Source organism: Phasianus colchicus, chromosome 1 (genome assembly GCF_987193195.1).
Source record: "Phasianus colchicus chromosome 1, bPhaCol1.hap1.1, whole genome shotgun sequence".
NCBI classification, from domain to species: domain Eukaryota; kingdom Metazoa; phylum Chordata; class Aves; order Galliformes; family Phasianidae; genus Phasianus; species Phasianus colchicus.
In genome coordinates this window covers 147,039,684-147,060,484 of record NC_143436.1, presented here as the reverse complement: position 1 = coordinate 147,060,484, position 20,801 = coordinate 147,039,684, and the positions used below count along the sequence as shown (strand labels likewise).

At 41.9% G+C, this 20,801-nt stretch overlaps 2 protein-coding genes and 2 long non-coding RNA genes across 8 annotated transcripts in view; 3 read left to right on the top strand and 1 right to left on the bottom strand.

The window, feature by feature from the left end:
• The window catches only part of UGGT2 (UDP-glucose glycoprotein glucosyltransferase 2), a 78,112-nt gene extending 76,797 nt beyond the window's left edge, over positions 1–1,315 (bottom strand). For both annotated transcript variants that reach the window (XM_031610613.2, XM_090129871.1), the window contains exon 1: positions 1,088–1,315. In XM_031610613.2, the coding sequence (XP_031466473.2) occupies positions 1,088–1,233 (146 nt within the window). In that variant the 5' untranslated portion in view covers positions 1,234–1,315. The remainder of the gene's footprint in view (positions 1–1,087) is intronic.
• Positions 1,316–1,336: 21 nt separating this feature from the next.
• Positions 1,337–7,965, top strand: LOC116240282 (uncharacterized). Of its 2 annotated transcripts, none has more exons than XR_004169276.2 (3): positions 1,337–1,785; positions 3,133–3,237; positions 7,282–7,965. It is a non-coding gene; the product is annotated as an uncharacterized LOC116240282 (long non-coding RNA). The 2 variants fall into 2 exon arrangements; XR_016461278.1 differs by having other exon boundaries at positions 3,133–3,392.
• An 8,849-nt stretch (positions 7,966–16,814) lies between these two features.
• The window catches only part of HS6ST3 (heparan sulfate 6-O-sulfotransferase 3), a 282,444-nt gene continuing 278,457 nt past the window's right edge, over positions 16,815–20,801 (top strand). Inside the window, exon 1 of the mRNA XM_090129854.1 lies at positions 16,815–17,427. Coding sequence (XP_089985980.1) covers positions 16,889–17,427 — 539 coding nt within the window. The 5' untranslated portion in view covers positions 16,815–16,888. The remainder of the gene's footprint in view (positions 17,428–20,801) is intronic.
• The window catches only part of LOC149920130 (uncharacterized), a 66,583-nt gene continuing 64,823 nt past the window's right edge, over positions 19,042–20,801 (top strand). For 2 of the 3 annotated variants that reach the window (XR_016461274.1, XR_016461269.1), the window contains exons 1-3: positions 19,042–19,406; positions 19,872–19,921; positions 20,622–20,688. This is a non-coding gene — a long non-coding RNA (uncharacterized LOC149920130). Of the gene's footprint in view, positions 20,689–20,801 lie in introns of all 3 variants that reach the window. The other variant, XR_016461270.1, reaches the window with a different exon arrangement.

The window sequence follows — 20,801 nt, the reverse complement described above, 5'->3', positions numbered from 1 at the left end:
ACTACTAATAAACACAGTGTATTTTATCTTTATTTTTTCCATATGCTTACCGATACACTGTTATATATGAAACCAGTAGAGAATACAAACTTTTATTAAATAGCAGCTATACATACACATAAGAACACAGCATTGGGTTACATTTTTAATTCAGTCACAGACTTTTATCCATTACAATGTTTACTGATAAAGAAGGGAGGTCCCAACCTCTCAAACGCTTTCAAAGATGGGTTGTTCGTTATAATTGAAAAAGTCTGGGTTTGCTTTATTCTGAATACAGTTTTTACACTTACTGGTAACACCTCTAAAGTCTTTCTTAAGAGAACATCAGCTGTTTTTTTTCCTTCCCCCTTACATCTGCCAAAAAGATGGAGTTGCTATCATGAGTGCATTGTTTTCTAATGCTTACTTTGGAACCTTGCCACTTTGATTACAGGAGCTTGCAATTCTCCCTTTTGTGGGAGTCCTCCATACAGCATTAAGCACGTTGAAATTAAATAAGCAAAAGATTTTGTAAAACAAACTTGCTCAGGAGCCACAAACATCTAACACCGGAAAGCACGTAGGCTTCAATATTTTGAATTTATGATTGCAAATTAACAGTCTGCACTTTCAGAAGACACAATTTACTACTGCAGCTCCTCATCTTCGTCAGTGCGTTTCCTTAACCTGGGTGAGAGGAACTCATCAGAGAATCATGGAATCACTTAGGTTGGAATGGACCTCAAAAGCCCACAGCTGTGGGCAGGGCTGCCACTCACCAGCCCAGGCTCCAGGGCCCATCCAGCCCGGCCCTGAGCACCAGTAGGGCACAATTTCCAGGGACGGGACACACCAGGCTGAGTTACCCACCTCAGCAACCTTACCAGCAAAGCATCTGAGTATGTTAACGGCAAAATAATGACAAACAGCACACTGAGGGCAGGGGAAGGGGTGCTAACGGCACGTTACAACCGAAGGTGAGCAGTTTACCTAACTCGAGCAACAGAGAGAACACGGAGACCCGCCCGCCTCCCCTCCCGACCCCCGGCCTGGGCAGCAAACGCCGCTCCCGTCCCCCGAGGAGGGCGGCGGGGGCTGCACGCACCTCGCCTCCAGCAGCAGTGGGGTCGCCGGCCATTTCGCCGCCAGCCGAGCCGTCACGGCCGGGGAGGAGGCCGGATCCCCGCGGCAGGGACACGGCCGCACCCGCAGGAGGACCAAAAGGGCGAACAGCAGCGAGGCGGCAGCCATAAGACAGCGCGCACCACACTCGGACAATCGCCGCCCACACGGCTCCCGCTGCCCGGAGCTCGGCGTGCGCGCCTCGTCCCGCCCACGTAGCCAATGCCTTGCTTCCATTGGCCACCCTGTGCGCTCTCTATCGGACTATTGGCTACTCTAGAGGCCAATCACGGACAGACGCCATATAAGTACAGTGGAGGTGTACATGCTCGCGCCTTGACACGCGGCCTCGGAGCCTGGGCGCATGCGCGGAGTAGCGGCTCGCAGAGGGGAGGCGGCGCTGCGCGCGCAATGGAGTGTTGGTAGCGGTTCGTTCCTGAGGCGGAGTTCATCTCCTGCCATCTGTGAGCTACCTTTCTGTGTGAAGCAGCTGTATTATGTTTGATTTTATATTGATATTTGAGAGGCTGCTGCTGCTGCTTCACTGTAATTTCATAATAGGTTGTAGTTTTCATACAGTTTATTATTTGCCATGCAAAAGAACCAAAGTTTTGTTGCTGTTAGTTATGGAAATGCTACTTTGAATACTGTGGTGAGATAAAGTGGAGCTCTAAATCAATGGTAAGATAATTAGCCTCGGCTGAATTACAGAAAACCATTAATTGAGTTTTTTGTCTTGCAGAAAGATCCTTTCTGCTTAAACGCAGAGGTCTCCATCAGACACAATCTCTTTCCCAACACATTTATCTCTCCAATATAGGGCTGTTTTTTAATCAGATGCCTAAAATTTGGGATCATAGATAAGTTCATTTACTCTGTCTTGTCCAACCTCCTGCTCAGAGCAGGTCTCTGAGGCCTTTGTCCATCTCAAGGATGGCACCTACGCCTCTTTGAGCATTTTGACCGGTTGCTTGATTCTGCTCTTCAGAAGTAAGTATGGTTTTGTAACAGAGCAGCACCTTCTCTATAAAGGGAATATTTGTGTATATCCATCTATGTTCCAATATTTATATTCATCTTCCCTTTCCTTTGGTACCTTGACTACGTTCTAGCCACAAGGAGCCAAGGTACGCTTTTCAAAAATCAATTTCTTCATATTTATGCAAAGGCAGATTTTAATCTTTTAAGCAGTGTGCAAACCTAGGAGATGGAGAGCAGACTTAATCTTCATTTCTCCAGCAGAGTTTTATGCAATTAAGTATTCCAAATAAGAGACTTAGACATTGCTGTATGCACATTTCATATGTATGAGGAAAACGCTCAGTTCTCTTGAACCATTTTTCAGCAGAACAGAAAAACAATTACAGTAGAACTTCAAAATTATTCATCTCACAGCTGTGTAAATAAGAATTGATTATCATAGCTGTTTCAGTGTGAATAAAGGAAGTGATTAATGAGGGTTTCTCAGTAAGATGCAAATGTTTTGTAGTATAAGTCATAGTGAACTATGTCTACTTAATTGAAACCGTAGTACTAAGTGAGAATAAGTTGAACTTTGTCAGTGTAATCAGTTAGCTGAAAATACAACAACTTCTTATAGATTGAAAATTTTTAAGCTGAAGGGCTCCCTTTCTCTCTCATTTGGAGGTAATACAAATGACAAACACTAGTCAAATGATATTGCTGTTACCTAGTTATTGATTTACAACCTTCTGAGCAGTGAGTGCTGGCCTCCTTTTACTTTGCTGTGAGTTTGGATGCTAATCTCTTCAGAGCCTATAGCGTTGTTCTCTGCATTATGAACAGAGCAGGTCTTTGAGGTATTTCCCTGAAGAGACTAAGTATGAATTTTAAATACTGAATAGCTTGTCATCCATTCCCTTGGAAATGAAGACCAACCTGAATTGTGAGATTAGCATATATCTATATAGCAATATTATGCAATAGACATATGTCTATATAGTGATATTTTGCAATGAAGAGTGCAGAACATATTTTTATAATTTATCTCTTCTTTTTGACTTGCAGAGAAGAGCAAATACGAAAGTTGTTGGAAAAGTAACAAGCCTGATTTCAGCAGCTTAGAAGCTGTTCAGTGGCAACTCTGGTGATCATAATCTATGCTGCTTTGCTGTAAGCCTACATATGCTACTGTAGTAAACGTTCTTCTCTTTCAAACTTATTAGAAAAAAAAAAAAACCAACACTTTGCTTTCTGAAATGAACACAGAAGTTACAACTTCTTATGACCCACCTTAGAACCATAAAGACAATAACCTCCTAGGTCAGGTGAGACAACTATGAATCTCAAGGAATGTTTATAGTACTTAGTGGACAACAGTAAATTTGGGGGAATACAGCTACAGCTTTTTTGGATACACCAGCTCAAGTTGTAAGCAGTGATGCAGTTCTGTTTTGCCAACTGGAAAATGTGTTTGCAGTGATTTCTGAACCATGCTGACTCACCTGGGCAACTGACTGTGCCAATGAATAAAAACAGAGCTTATCTTTAGCACAGCACAGCTTTCCTGAATCTGACAACACCATATCTTTGCTTACTCAATCAAGCTCATCATGTAACATGAATTGGGAGTTATGATCTTATTAACTGGGGTGTTCTCACAACTATTTCCTTATTTACAAAATTTTGAGACGTTCTTCTTTGTTGAGAACGAGCATTTTTCCCATTTTCCCTAATTTTGAATCTGTATTTGTGCTTAGTGAAAGGAACATATGATATTGTAAGTAGAATGTCATGGGGTTTTAGTGGAGACTTTCATGAATGGTTGTAGATATGTTTGTAATCCCTAGAATATGTCATTTTACTTATGTTTTTATTATTCAGAAGCAAATATGTTTTGTGACACTTCAATAATGTTTGTCCAATCTTTGCCAGTAAATTTGACAGGGATACAGGTCTGTGTACTTCAACTAATTTTTAAACAAAGGCTATCAGTGAACAACCTACAGGCAATCTTATTGCAGCAGTATTCTAACTTGCACAGTAAGTTGATGTGGGACATATCTGCATGGGACCTTAATATTTACTCTAGACAGTAAAAAGCATTCTATAAAATTCCTGAAAGCTTCAGCAAAGTAGCAGACATAACAGGTGAATCTTAGACTGGTGTACATGTATTGTTTTGAAGTTTCCAAATATGGGGCAGGGATGGTGTGTTTAAAAGATTTAGAGTGAAACTGAGCAGGAGTGAGTTTACTCACTTTGGTCACATTATGCAATTCAAGGAGAAATTCTTCTGACATCTTTTTCCTTAGAATGACCTGACTCTGGATAACATAAGAAAATCAAGAACTGAAAAGAAGTTGTTTTAGTTTGAGATTTTGTTTGCGTTTTTGTTTTGTTTTGAAATCCAGGTCAAAGATGGCATGAAAATCTCAGTGTTTGACTTGGAATCATAAAATTATCTGAGTTGGAAGGGACCCTTAAAGGTCATCTAGTTCAACTCCCTTGCAGTGAATAGGGACACCTACAGCTAGATCAGATTGCTCAGAGCTCAGTCCAGCCTAACCTCCAGTAGCTCCAAGGGTGGAGCATCCATCACATCCTTGGGCAACTTTTTCCAGTCTCTCACCACCCTTACTCTAGAAAGCTGGTTTATATCCAATCTAAATCTCTCCTCTTTTAGTTTGAAATCATTTCTCCTTGTCCTTCAACCTGCTGACTATGCTTCTTTGGATGCAGCCCAGGATATGGATACTTATTATGTGGGTTTTAAATTTATTTAAATTTGCTTCCTACTGAAAAATACTCTGCAAGTGTAATGCTTTCTCTCATGTTCACCATTTCCAACCCAGCAATTCTTAAATTGTGTTATGTGGTCTGAAAAAAAGATAAGCAAGTGATGTACCAGCAATACAAAAATCATCTTAAAATGTACTGATTCAGGTAGTGATTTAAGTAATAGCCACACACTAATGGTCCCAAATGTAGTTTGCCACAGATATATGCATGGGAGGTTATGACTTCAGCAGGTAAAAGATGTTTATGTAAGAAGTGCTAAGATGAGGTTTTGTTTTACATCATTATTTGATATGTACAAGAAAAATGACTCGGATAATTCTGAAAGCATAGAAAAAACAGCAGCAACAAAAAAAAATCTGTAGTGTGATGCTATGGGTGAATTTACTGAAACAAATATAGTATTTCCTGAAAAGAAGGAATTTACATTTGCATTACCTGTGAATCAGAAGGTGCTGCTGTGTGTGAGGTGGAAGAACTAAAGATTGTATGCCTTTCCAATGAAGTATGGCAGTGGTATTTCCTTTTGAGTCAGCTCAGCAACCTGAGCACTAAATCCTTGCTTGAAGGAAGTACATTAAAAAACATAAGCTAAGTTGGAAAAGCAGAGTTGTACTTTTAAAAGTGAAATATTTACAATATGCTTAATACAGGCTTGATGTGGTATGTAGAATGTTTGGGCACTGGAACATGCTCTCCAGGGCGGTGGTTGTGGCACTGAACTGCTGGAGTTCACAAAGCATTTGGACAGCGTGGTCAGACATAGCATTTGATTTTGAATTGCCCTCTGTGGGGCCAGGGTTGTGCTCAGTGACCCTTGTGGATCCCTTCCAGCTTGGGATATTCTATGATTAGCTAGGGAGTCCTCAACCAAATTGCTTTTGCCATGCTACCAAAGAGGTAACCTCTGCAGTAACTACTTGTTCTCAGCTGTCTGGAGTGGCATAGTGACACTGGCTTTCATGCAGCTCTGGAACTACTGAATGGGCAACTCACTGTTCAGCCTGAGGTACCTTGGAAGTTGATCCTGCTTTATGCACAAGTAGAACAAGATGACCTCCAGTGTGCTGTTCCAGCCTACGTTAGTCTGTGACTAATGTAAATATAATTTAATTAAAGCTTTGTGTAACTAAAACAAAGTAGAACAAGTCATGCCACTTTATTGCGTGAAATACAGTGGATTTGTTCCAGTGGAACAAATTTCAATGCTGCTCTTCAGATTTTGCCATGTTCCTTCTGCTCTGTTTAATATTTTGGTAACAGTAGTGAACTAGTATCTGGGCTTCTGGTCTGTCGGGCTCATTTCAGCTCACTTCCCAAATGTGAAGAAGAATGCTTCTGGATAAGTCATCTAAATTCATTCCTTTCAATAACTTATACTGAATGTATTTAGAGGGAACACAGAAGTATTACTTTTCAGTAATGTAAATTAATATTTTATGTCCTTTTTGATTTATCTGAGTATATAAAATTTTCAATTTTTATGATTTATACACAAAGCTAATTACAATCCATTGTCAAGACAGCTTGAAAAATCAATGTAAAAACTAACAGTTACACATAAATGAAAGAGAAGCAAAAAGTGCAGCCACAAGCTATTACACATATAATGAAAATGGATTTATTGCTTAAGTCTCTTATTACCTTCTATTATTAAACCATTAAGAAGGTCCTTTAAGTTTAATCCAAACTGAAAAAGACACATTTGTGTGCATGTGTATATGACATTCCAGTCAAATATGTATTAAATGAACATTTTGAGAATTAAAACCCCTGAAGAAAAAAAATTGATTCCCACATTCTCAGACGTTAGTATTATGTATCCATCAATAAATTATAAAATACATATTTTAAATTCATAAAATATGAAAAAATCATTAGTTGTTTTTTTGGAACATGAATGTATATATTCAGTCACAGAATCCCCAAAGTTGGAAAAGAACTTCAAGATCATCCAGTCCAACTGTCCACCTACCACCAATATTTCCACACTAAGCCATGTCCGTCAGTACAACATCTAAGCATTGCTTGCACACCTGCAGAGTCGGTGACTCCACCACCTCCCTATTCCAGAGGCTGACCACTCTAAAATCCAAACAAACACAGTCCCAGTGAAATAACTGGCCAAGAAACCGAACTGCAAAGCTGTGGTTTATGGCTATGCATGAAGAGATTCAAATATGCAGATTTCTGGAGCTTTGCACCTGCATATTGAAGTGATTACATGTAATTAGCAATGTGATTATCAAATATGTTTTCACATACCGCATGTAATTAGACTTACAGAAACACACTACATTTAGAATGTTTTAATGTAGATAAACTTTGAGGGCAAAAATGAAGTGCTATTAACATAATGCAAATTACTTAACCTCTAATGTGCTAGCCTCTGCATCTCTTGTATCTTTCTCTTGGCAGAAGGATTCCCAGACATGCAAGCTTACTGCAGACATGAACCAGAGGTATGGGTTCTACAGGCTTTTTCACGCCTTATCTGTACTCAAGGTGAATGAGAAAGAAGGCAACGAGATCAGCGTTGGTTGCATGCTATCTTCATGTAGAACTCTTTTCAATATCATTCACTACAATAAAATCATGTATGTGGTTAGATACTTGGCTAATTTCTAAGATTACAAACATATATATGGTAAACATATACGTAATATCTAATGGAAAACTAACAAAACATTATATTTATCTCTTAATTTGTGATAAAGCTGGGTTCCATACTGGAATTACTTGTCTTTCTTTCTGTTTTCCACTTTACTTGATCATAGCTTCCTAGAGTAACTGAAGTTAAGTCAAACGTGCTGCCTGTGCTGGTCATTTACATTGGCTAATCTGCTGTTAATACCACAATGCTGGTAACTATTTCTGACAGCTATTATAAACAATTTATTATAATAGGCTGATATATGTAGACATCCTGAAAGAATTAATGTTAAATAATAAATATACTGTAGGTCTACTAAAGGAATAAAAAAGAGATACTAGAACTGGCAGTCCCAACAAACCTTCCCAAAGAAGTCTTTCTAAAATTTCTTCCAAAGAAAGCGTAAGCTCCCGTCTTCCCTAGGCTTTTACTATAAAACTGTGGTTCTCAGAAACTTTTTTAAGAGTGCAATTCTAAAATCTCTGGATAACTTTAATACTGCTATTCCTTGTCAACTGGGGGAAGAGATGATAATTATTTTAAATACATCTCTGTTTAAATAAAGTGGCATATATATTTTTATGTTATAATCATCAATTCAAAATGTTTCAATGTCTGCTAACCCTCAGTTATGCTTGCACATAGTCATGGGCTATTACTAATGGTAATTGTTCAGTAGATCAGATTCTGATATTTTGCTCACCATTAGGAATCTGTAGCCTTCAGTATGACTATACTGCTGTATGCTACTTCTGTCCTCTCCTACCAACATAATTCATATTCTGTTTATTCCTTTTGCCAGAAAATGATGTACGGTGTTAGTAGTTTGTACGTACATGCACCTCTTTATTGAAACATTTCAGGTGCCCATAGACTCCTGGTCTGCACTAGCTGCTTTGATTAACCTGTATTTTGATTTCCTGTTCTGACAGTCTGAGAATTATTCCCTTGACTTTTTTGCCATTTTAAATCTGAAATAACACTTGAACAGTCTTCATGTCAACTCTGCCTCTGAATTTACAATTTTCATCTCTAACCTGTCTGTGGTGAACAATTTTTCTTCCCTCTAGTATTTTTCCCTAATCTTTGGTCTGTCTCAGACAGACTCCAAGGCCAACAGATACTTCCTTATATTAAGAGCTAGAGGAACAATTCATATATTTACATTTCTTGCCACAATTTGCTACTGTAGGTTAAAGTTCCCAGTTCTTCTGATTACTGCACTTCCCAGCATACTTAATCCAAGACCATAAAAAGCAGTAAATTAATACTGGAAGCAGATGTCTTGGATCAAGGCTTCATACCAAGTGTGAGTATCTAACTTGCCACTTAGAGTACAAATAAGTTTCATAGAATCATAGAATCATAGAATGGCCTGGGTTGAAAAGGATCTCAAAGATCATCTAGTTTCAACCTCCCTGCTATGTGCAGGGTCGCCAACCACCAGACCAGGCTGCCCAGAGCCACTTCCAGCCTGGCCTTGAATGCCTCCAGGGATGGGGCATCCACAGCCTCCTTGGGCAACCTGTTCCAGTGTGTCACCACCCTCTGTGTGAAAAACTTCCTCCTAAATCTCCCCTGTCTCAGTTTAAAACCATTCCCCCTTGTCCTATCCGCCTTTCCTACACTTTTCTAGATTGGCTAGATTTGAGGTAATGCGAAATTCTACTGCAGCCACAGCTGTCAGGTAACTTAAATCTCTTCATAATGAAACTTGAGTTCCTCTCAAAATTATTGGGAGTCCAACTGAACTTATAACTGGTAATGGGAGCAGTATTTTAGTGACCTGGGTAGGACAAATTAGAGAAGTATCATAGAATCACAGAATGGTCTGGGTTGAAAAGCACCACAATGATCATCTAGTTTCAACCCCCTGCTATGTGCAGGGTCGCCAGCCACCAGACCAGGCTGCCCAGAGCCACATCCAGCCTGGCCTTGAATGCCTCCAGGGATGGGGCATCCACAGCCTCCTTGGGCAACCTGTTCCAGTACATATTTCCATTCATAGGTTTTATGAAAACACACGTGGAAGGACATTAAATCTTTGTGTAATGGAAGAATCACTGATCACACACCTTTAAGTTATTAAAATGAACCAAGAAGAAAAATGAAATTATGGGGAAAATTTTTTGTTTTATGAAGACTGTACAACCCTTTTATGAACATGTTTTTCCAATAGAACATTGAGAAGTGTCTCAAGAAGGAAAAAACATGAATTTTAAAAGATATGTGTAAACATTGTTTACTTATTGGAAACTATTCTAAATACATCTTCATGATGACCAGCAGTGTTGAAATAATGTCTCCACCAAGCTTGCAGAATTCTATGGTTGAGTGAGAAAATCAATTGAAAAGGAAATACTGAAGAGAAAACAATGAAGCAGTATTCCATCTGGACCAAAGTGGTGCTACCAACTCAGGTGCTTATAGAACTAGAAGTGAATAAGAAAAAGTTAAAAAAAAAATCCCTAGCAAAAGTTGGAGTCTTTCTCAGAAAGGACCAAATTGGACTAAAAACACAGCAGCACATAAACAATACTTGGTTTGTGAATTCAAACTTCAAAGTATCCAGGTTCAGTTTGTTGAAATGAATCCAAGTAAGGTCCAGTAAGAAGTGGCAACCCAGAAAGTGATAACAGTTCAGAACTTGCTATGATTTTCAGTGAACTGTTGGAGGTCAGTTATAAAAGAAAGGTTCAGACTTGCAGACAGCTGTGAAAGCCAGATAGAGGTGTTGAACATTGATCCTGATCTACACTTCTCTCCATTTTCCATCTATATCCTGCAAAGATCAGATGAAAGAGTTGAAAGAGTCTGAGATCAAATATTGGAAAGGGAGACTTCCTGGAAGACATTTTGTTGTTGCTATTGGAGCTTTTTTGTTGTTTTTAGTTGATTGGTTGGTCTTTAAAATTACATCCCAAAGGCTAAACAATGAACAAAAAATGTTATGTCGTATTACTTCAGATTTATTTCCCAAGAGACACTACAATTTTAAACTTTATGCAAAGCTGAGGTGGGGATTTGGATCAAGTTATCCATATACATATAAAAGTCAATCTGAAGGAAAAGACACAGTATGTCCTAAAAAACTTTGCAGACTTTAGTAGTTTGACTTCTAGACACAATCAGAAGTGCTCAAGATAAAGTGATGGTGGGATAAATTCTATTTGATAGGGGTGGGCAAATTAAGATTACCTGAAAGAAAGCAGAAGTTTCTTTGTGCATTGAGCGGAAGAAAATATTGCTACAATGCATGTCACCAGGTGGCAGTGTTACACAGTCTTGCAGCTCCTATGCTCTGTAAGAATTTGGGGTCTTGGAAGGAATACTGATAGGAATATTTGTTAGTTTTTGTTAGACAGAAGGAAGTTCCAGTCTCTCTCTGCCTTGATTTTCCTGGATCAGAATCAGTTCTTGGGATGACATTGCAGTCTGGGGACTTGAACATTGGCATGGGCACCACAGTCTTTAAACAAGGGAATGGACTGGATACTCTTAAGTTGCTCTATAATGGGAAAAACAAAAGACCAAATGCAAATTTAGTAGAGATGTCCTTGACATGATTGACACTGACTGAGTCTGTAGCAATTCTATTTGTACTAGAATCTGGAAAAGTGTAAGTGGATGTGTACAGATTATCAAATAAATGCATTAAACTTTTTCTGCGATAAGGCTGGTGAAGCTTTGTAACAGGTTGCCCAGAGATGTGGTGGAAGTCCCATCCCTGGAGACATCCAAGGTCAGGCTGGACCAGGCTCTGAACAACTTGATGTAGCTGTAGGTGTCCCTGTTCATGGCAGAGGATTCAGACTAGATGACCTTTAAAGGTCCCTTCCAACTCAAATGATTCTGTGATTCTAAGATTCCTTGATATGTCTTTGTTCTCTAATAAGTCAACAAAAGCAGCTCTGTACTCTAGGGTTTGCATCATAAGTGTTGCAGGATTCAAAGGGCTGGAGACTGCCAGGAATGTGTGACAGCAGGTCTAGATTTTTCTCTGCTCGCAACAGAAGTGGAAGAGCCAATTGCTGTGTCTGTCCTGATAAATGCTCTCTTTGTGTGGCAGATTTCAGTTGTAGAACAAGCATACACAAATGACCCTGTGTTTAGTTTTCTGGGGATTACAAAAAACAAACAAACAAACAAACAAACAAACAAACAAAAGAAAAAACAAAACCACCCTGCATTTCATACTCTTTGCCTTCTCCCTTTGCTGCAGGACCAGTGTTTGCTCCTTCTCATTTGATCTTGCACTTACTCAAGTAACTTCCCATTCACTGACTCACCTGGCATATTATGAAGCTGTGCACATCTTCTTGAACAGCAGCATCAGTCAGAGGCTAGTATTTGGCTAATTTGCAGACAGGGATTACACCTCACATCATTCTTGCTACAGTTTTGATTGCAGCTTGTCACTAGCAAGGCTCACCATTCCTTGTCCCTGGTGGCCATCATATTCTCTAAGCGGGGAACTCCAGTAAGCCCCTTACATTGGCTACAAAGAGATTTTCTTTGCTAGCAAACATGCTGGAATTCAACTTGAATTTTGTAATGCTTGGCTATGTCACAGTGCAAATGGCAAGAGGGAAAACAGTTTTTCCTTCCTTAAGTTATGAAATGTAAATGGTTTGGTGGTGTAGCCTACATTAAATTAAACCTTCTCAGAACCTTTCTTGGATACTGAAGTCATATGCCATGCCATGACCTGACTTGCACAGATGCTCTCAGTGACTGAGTGCTGGTTGGAAATATCTTCTGGAATGGTTTGATTCCCAAACTATGTTCATGGGTTGTTTGGCAGAGTGCTTGACACAAGCCAAAACATGTTAGACCACTTTATTATTGTTTACTTTGCTAGATGGGCACTAGCGTTGCCTGGGAATGATCACTGTTTCATTTGCTGGTACAGATGCCCACTGTGAATCTTTTGCAAGAGCAAAAGATGACCAAGTCTGCTTGGTCTGTCTATGTGCAGCAAAGCCTTGGCATCAATCTAAGAGATCTAACTCAGAGTTTTCAGAAATATTCCTTTTTGGACAAGAAACTATCTTCACAGCAATTGTTGCTAAAAATAAAGAAACAAAAATCCTATGAACAATTCAACTGAGTTAAACAAAGAAGAAATTAATCAAATGCTGACTGTCCCAGTTTTCCTAGGTCAGTATCTTACTTATGGAACTATCAACAAGTAGCAGTGTGTAAAGTATGACTTGTAGATGTGATTTCTTATGTACTGGAACATATAAAACATTTAAGACTATGAAACAGTAGCATAGTATAGACATGAAACCCATTGTGAACTGATACTATGTCACTCCCAGGACAGTGTATGAAAACAGCCTTGGTGACTGGAGAACATATTTAAACTCACACTTATGCATCATCATCTCTGCTAGACTGAAAACATTGCTTCTATGATGTCAGTGTTCTAACTAAAGGTAATAAAAGGGGGGGTGTAAGTTTAAGAAAGTTACAGAAAAGAATGGCAAGCGCGAGAATTAAAAATTAACACATCATAATGAATTACAGGATGGTGGACTGGTGACAGTATAAGGCACAGATTGCTTTAAAAGGAAGAATAAAGGAAGAATAAAGCATTCAATTTGCCATTGAAATAGAAGGTTCAATAAATGCATGCAATAAAATTTAATCTGACAAAAAATAAGGGAGGTTTATACTATAAACCTTGCTACAAATTAATCCCAAAGAGATGACTGAAGTTAGTATGAGTCTATTAATTTAGCTATTATGGTTTTACAGTTTGCATCCCTGTGACAAGGGAGACACCTGGGAATTGCTACACAGGAAAAAAAAAATGGTTTATGGGAAATCTCAACTGTCTGCAAGTGCTGAAACAGCTCAGGTCAAGTGGTGATAAATAATTTAAAGAAACCAGTGTGATGGAAGTGTCACTTCAATTTTCCATTAACAGATCTAATAGATTTTAAACTTTTCTGACAGGTAATTGCTGGATGAAATCATACTTTTGTACCTTTGTTTCATAATATCATTCGCTTGCTCATGCATTTTATACAAAATTTGGCATTGGCACAGACACTGTTTCATATGCCCATCGATTCTGAATAGCCAATGTTATATTGACTTCTTAAATAAATGGTAAGCGTGCCAGTTTTGATTTTTAGCAACTCAGAAAACCTGTTGTGTGTTACCTGTGAAGTGCCAAGCAGAAGGGACGTTCTGTGTTGGAACTTAATACAGCATTGTTCTCATATTTTCACATCAACAGATTCCCTGGCAGAAATGACAAACAGAGCTTTACATGCTGTTTTTAACAGGGGATATACTCCATCTGAAATGACAGTGAGGAATAGATCTCGTATTTATTTATCTCATTGATTATTTTCTTTGAACAATTGGTGAACTCTGAGCTATACTCTGGAAATTTTTGGGTCTTAGAGAAGTGTTATGTAAAAATAAGTGAGACCTCAATCTTGTAATTGTTTTATTTTGAAATCTGTGGAAACCTCATTCATTTTGTAAGAGTACCTCAAAACTAGCCTGCAACTAATTAGGGATTTTCCTTAAGCACTCATTGGGGGCTTAAAGATTAGTTATATTTTAAAGGGAAAAATGTTGGGACTTAACAGTTCTTATGGCTTTGTTTTGAATCCAGTCATATTCACATTAAATCAATGGAAACACAACTAGATTCAAAATGACTCTTATCCTTGCTTTATTGAGGCTGATGAGCTATAGCCATTGACTTCTACAGAACCTAAATTTTATTAAAGTTTAATCCCACGGGGCCTCGCACTGTAACACACCTCTCTAAAGGAGAACATAAAATGGTATCAAATAGAAACACTGCATTCTCTTTATAGGGATAATGCCACATGGGTACCTCCTGGAGACCTTGGCTTCTCCTCTAACTGGGATTGCCTTCAGCAGAGCTGACTGTACTCCTTACGGTGTGACTGAGTGGGGGCTGGATGTACTCCGAGTTGCACAGCTATGTAAAATGCGGTCTGCAAAACATCATTAGGAATATTAATATTCATAAATGAAAGGCTGTCTGTGAGAGATGCATAAGCACATTCATTCATGTGTACTTTTTGCCAGTTTCAGAAATGTGACAGGTTTTTAAAAGTCAAATTTTTCATCTAAGCCTAATTATAAATACTCCGACTTCTCCTGTACATCCTTTCTGTCCAATAAAATATATATAGAGATACTGATTTTTGCCAATCTTCACAAATCAGGATCTGTCTTATCCAAGTCTGAATAAATGTTAAATGTAACTGTAATTCACAGTTTCTCTATTTAGCAAATTTACCTTTGATCTCCTTTTCAGGGAGATGAAGGTACTGTGTGAACAATCTGGTACTTAATGAGAAAATCTTAAATTGCAGTAGCATTTCTGTACCTCACTAAAAGCACTGTGATAGATAATTCAGTCTAAATACTTCAGCAGTGCTTTTATTCCAAATACAGATTTACCAACACAAGCAATACCAGAGCTGTTTGTTACAGAAACAAGGCTATATTTAATGTTGTTTCTCTATTTTGATGTTTATTTGCTAGGTAATGAATAGGCTAAAAGTGAGAACAAAGTGGTTCTGTATCTTACATTTATAAATACGCAGCTGTCTGTGGGAGAGGCTCCCTATCAGGAGAAGGCAATGTGCTTATGTCCCCATTTAGGAGGCTAAGCTTTGCCCAGAGAGGTTGTGGATGCTCCGTCCCTGGAAGTGTTCAAGGCCAGATTGGATGGGGCCCTGGGCAGCCTGGTCTAGTATTAAATGGGGAGGTTGGTGGCCCTGCATGTGGTAGGGGGGTTGGAGATTCATGATCCTTGAGGTCCCTTCCAACCCTGGCCATTCTGTAATTCTGTGATTCTGTGAGGCTGAGGCTGTGTGAGGTAAACATTGACCGGACAGCCCATGACATTTTAGTTAAGACAGAAGTGCATCTCTGTTGATGTCTTGACAAGACCAAGGTCTGGTTGCTCTCACCCTGCTCTCAACCTAAATCCTAACAGCGCAGTGGGATCCTGGCAGTGCGTGCCCAGCTTGTTCACGTGGTTGGACTCAGGTGACAGATGCCATTGCTCCTGCAGTACCAACTATTGAAACCTCCCTTCAGCTTGACCATTTTCTGGAGCTTTATACGAAGGCTGCCCCAAAAGTCGTGCCTTCTGTTTTATCCTGCTGACCCTCGGTGTCAGAGGTGAGTATTGCAGTAGAGTTGAAGCTTCCCATCAGTGCTCCATCCCATGTTGTTGCTGTGCGACAGATGGCAGCAGAGGGGCAGCGCGACAGAATGGTGTCTGACGTGGAAATATGCACGAAGCAAAGGGGTGCCACTGAGTTCCTCCGTGTGGAGACAGTGGCACCCACTGACATTCATCAACACTTGCAGAAGTACTGCCCAAACACTCTGGCCTCCCCACACTGAAATACAGAAATTGAAATACACTGAAATACAGAGGCCGGGTGGTTTTTATAGTTTAAAGTGAAACAGTCCCTTGGGAGGTGCTGTGCTGCTGTTATTGGACCTCCCAGAGGCACCAAGCAGGAAAGTTGTTCTGGCACTGCCAGATATCTAATTAATCCCTCGTTAAATAAAGACATTCCGTGATTAAATGCCTTCAGAGCAATCAGCTCCGACCTGAAGCGCTTTGCATGTAAATGCACACTCATCCCGGAGCTGCTTGAGGCTCGTGCGGGATATGAGGCGTTCGTGACAGACTTTGCAAACACGCGGAGCTCAGGGCAGACAGCCAATTACCAGCAGCGTTCAATGAGCCTGTCCGTGGCACAGCCGTGGCAGAGCCGCCGCCGCCACCCCCCTAGGCGGGCCGGGACGGCGGAGAGCTTCACACCCCGCTCACCTGGCGGCGCCTCTCATTGGCTGCCTTTCGCCCCGCCCTCACCGTTTCATTGGCCGGTCCCGCCGCCCCCTCACGCTCTATTGGTCCGCGCCTGATACCTGGAGGGGAGAGAGGAGCGGCTCCCACCTCCCCCTCATTTCCTCACCGCGCGCTCTCATTGGCGATTCACCCGGCGTGCTAGGCCAGTCTATTGGCTACTCCACCGGCCGCTCACCTCGATTGGTCGGCGGTCGGGCGGCGCCCCGCCCCCCCGGGAGGCTGAGCGGTGCGCTCGGGCCGGAGAGTTGTCAGCGGAGCGGAGTTGGGGGCTGCCGCCGCTCGGTAGCGCGGAGGCGGCTCGCGGTGCCTCAGCCTCTGCCGGCCGGGGCGCGGGGATGGCCGCGTCGGGAGGGCCGCGCTGAGCCGAGCGATCCCGCGGGGGCCATGCCACCGGCCGCCGCGGGAGGGGAGCCGGGCGGGACGGCCGCCCCGCCAGCGCCCGGCAGCGCCTGAGCCCGCGCCGTGCCCCGCGCGTCGCCATGGACGAGCGCTTCAACAGGTGGCTGCTGCCGCCGCTGCTGGCGCTGCTCTTCCTGCTCATCGTCTACCAGTACGTGTCGCCCGCCTGCCCCGGCGCCGCCTGCCCCCGCCGCCCGCCCGTCTCGGCCCCGGCCGCCCGCCGCGAGGAGCAGCCGGCGGAGCGGGACGAGGAGGAGGCGGCGGCCGCCGTGCCGCGGCTGGAGCCCAAGTTCCCGTTCGCGCGGGGGGAGCTGTGCCGGAGGGTGCGCTTCGACATGCGGGGCCGCGACGTGATCGTCTTCCTGCACATCCAGAAGACGGGCGGCACCACCTTCGGGCGGCACCTGGTGCGCAACATCCGTCTGGAGCAACCCTGCTACTGCCGCGCCGGGCAGAAGAAGTGCGCCTGCCACCGCCCGGGCGGCGATAAGGACACCTGGCTCTTCTCCCGCTTCTCCACCGGCTGGAGCTGCGGGCTGCACGCCGACTGGACCGAGCTCACCAGCTGCGTGCCCGCCGCCATGGAGCGCCGCGGCTGCGCCGGCAACCGCACGCTCAGGTCAGTGCCGCGCGGCCCCGGGGAGCGAACGGCCGAAAAGCCCCCGAATAACTCGGCGAGGCTCGCGTTCCTGCGGGGCTGCTAGCTCTGCGTGCCCTCCTTCCCCTTTGCTTTCGTTTGTCCTCCAACTTCTGATAATCCCCCGCGTGTGCGGCCGCAGCGAAGGGAGCGAAGCGGTGCCCGGCTTTAAGGCGGGCTTCGTGCGGGGAGCCGCGCTGCTGCTCCGTGGGCGTGCGGCCTCTCTTCGTGTCGTGTCCCCTGCTTCTGTCGGGTCTGGCAACACGTCTTTGAGTTTGAAATGGGGAAATGGTCGAAGGGCAGCTCCTCTGGGTACAGAAAAACTCGAGGTGATGCAGTGGCTTGCGAGCTTTGCTCTGGTTTATTTATCTTTAAACTTTCCCAGGTTAATGTGAGAGATACTGGCTTTATTTGTATGATAGCTCCTGGCCGTGTGTGGTAATGGGGGAGCAGAGGTGTTCTCCTGAAGTTTTACGCCGTTAGCAACCATAACTTCAATAAGTGTAAAATACTTAAGAAAAATCCTGCTTTCACTTGTATAGCTTTTCAGATAATGTTTCACCCGTCTTAATTTTGAGTCTGAAGACTTGATATTTTCAGAGGGACCACTGATGTATCATTTTGTGTGCGGTGTTGCGGAAATGCCTGCAGCCCAATGGCATGCAGGGGCTCACTTTCACTGGCCCCATGCATCAAGAAGGTACCTTCAACTGCTCAACCACCACCGGCTTATTTGATGTGACCGACAGCAGGCCCTCCTGTATCACAAAGCCAGACACATCTGGCATTATTCCAGCGAGCACAACGTAATGCTGATTGCTGAGGACTTGGACTGGACTTGCAGGGTACAATTAGGACAATTTATACAATTTACATATTAAAAAAAATTCAGCTTAGGATCAAACTTTAAAACGTGCTAGCAGGAGAAAAACAGTGAATGCTAGCAGTGGATGTCTTAGAGTACAAAATGATTTAGTGGTAACCCTACAGCTTCAAGGAATATTGAATAATTGCAGGGTAAACCAGGGAAGGAAGGACAAAGAGCAATGCTCACAGCAATATCTGAGAGCATGCAGTCTGTCCCTGGCATCCTCTCTTCCTATGCTATGGAGAATATTAGTAAGTAAATAACCAATTGTTATTTTGAATCACAACAATAGCAGGTGGGAAGTAAAATTGGTAAAATAACAGGTCTTGTACTTTAAAATTAAGAAAAAAAATATTAAATTAGGTCAAGTTATAACTTTGAGTTGAATTACAAAGGAGGACGTGGGAGTTATTCACTGGATTGTGAGCAATTATTCTGCTTGAAGGAAGACAAGTAGGGACACCAGCTACAGCTGACAAGTGTTAATTTTTGTTCTTGTTTGGTTAGTGTGGCATCCTAGGTGAGCTTTCTGGGGGGAAGTACTGTAAATTAAGTTGTGTCATTCCAGTGCTTGCTCCTTGTATATTATATGCTGTGCTGGCACCTTTTATCTTTTTATCTTTGCTTACTCCATATAGTCAGGTAGCTTGAGTTCATTTTTTTTCAATGAGTTTTAAAACTTTTAAAAACACTGCTCATGAAAGAGGTTTTAGACCTGAAATCTCATTAGGCTGTTGAAGAGACTTCAGTAGACAGAAGCTACCATTGTGGATCAGTAACTTTGAACTCCATCAAGTCCAAGCACCAGCTGTTAATTTTGTGATGTGATGACATGATGATACAAAGTGCATTTTGTCCAGCCTAGGTACTTCAGTGTTGTAGTGGAAATGCTAAGTGATGGCCTGAAACAGTGATTGAGCACCTGGAGGGAAGGCAGGGCCAACCCAGGGGAGCTCAGATGCAAGCAATGCAGCTGAGTGACTGGAAGTGGTAAATACAGGATCCGCCTCTTCCCAGACCTCATTTAAGGGTTGGCAGTGGAGGTGAGGGTATCTCTTGCTGGAGATCCCTGCCTACCTGAGGCCTTCTGAAGGTAAGCTGCTCTTTTTCTTCATTTCTGTGTCTGTGGCTGCTGCATTTGGGCTCATTCTCATTTGCTGTAGCCAAAGACTTTGCCACCCCATTATTATTGTGGGACTTTCCATCCTATTTATAGCATTACAAGTGTGAGAAGCCGTTTACTGACTGCATACTAGATGCTATTCTAGTTTCTAGCACTGAAGTATAGCTTTCACTTAACAAAAGTTGCTATCTGGATATTGTGAAGAATATGCAATTGATACAGTTGTAAATTAAATTGTTATTTGCAATACTGAAGTGAATACTAAAGTAATAATGAGCATAATTAAAGCATTGTGACTTCTCTCATGAGGGTGTGGTGGTGTTCATGGGGATGTTTCTACATCAATAACACTATCCTCACGTTCACTTCAGAGGAAATACGTTGCTATATCCAGTGTCTATAACGTGGGTTGTTTTCTTTGTCTTTCAAAAATAGCTGTTACAGTAGAAAGTAGTCGGTGCAGAACTTTGCAGCAGTGCAAAAAGGTGAATGACTTTGGGCTGCCTCTTTAGACAGTGGAGAAACACAGCTCTGAAGGCATGATGAAGGAAGAGGCAGTTCTTCTCAGGGTAATACAATGGAAGGCTGCTATGAGTGTCTAGACGTCAAAAACCTGATGAGGAGTGTTCCTTATCCAGGGCTGCAGTCGGTGGTCCAAGATAATTGCCTCTCAGGTTACCAGATAGAACTTGGTGTATGTGATAGGGATTGCTTTTTCTTCCCACTTTATGTATGGTAGACTAAAAGGGGACCTTAAGACTTCTTATCAAGGCACGCTTTCTCAATTGTTTGCTTATAATATCATCAATAATTACACATTGTTACTTATTATGTGTTTGATTGAAAGAGGAAGGTAACACTTTAAACCACACACTTGAAAGAATACTTCATTGAAACTGTTGTTGTCTAATTTTCTTATGAAACGGTGAAATTAGTCTAATTCTGCAAACCTCATGAGCTTTATTATCAGTACAGTAGAGTCTTCTGAAGTATTGCTTCTCATTCATTCACTTCTGTTATACTTCCCAATTCTTAGAGTCTGTTTAACTCTGTTACTGTGTGGAAGTATAAATCAGCAGTGAGCCCACAAGTTACAGAATTGGGAGAGGTAAATAGAAGCCAGCAGATTCCTTTTTCTTCTGATGCAGTTGTATATTGAGGTGTGTTTGTTTTTTTTTTTTTAAGGCTCTAACAAGAGCATAAGATGGACTCCTTCCTTTGCAGCCATGGTAACCATGATCATCACAAAAACGTAAGAGTGCTAATTAAAAATTAGGACTATGCTGAAGGTAATGGGGAGAAGAGAATAAAAAGCTGTAAATGTTACTAGTGTCGAACCTAGAAAAAAAGCACAGAAATGCTCTA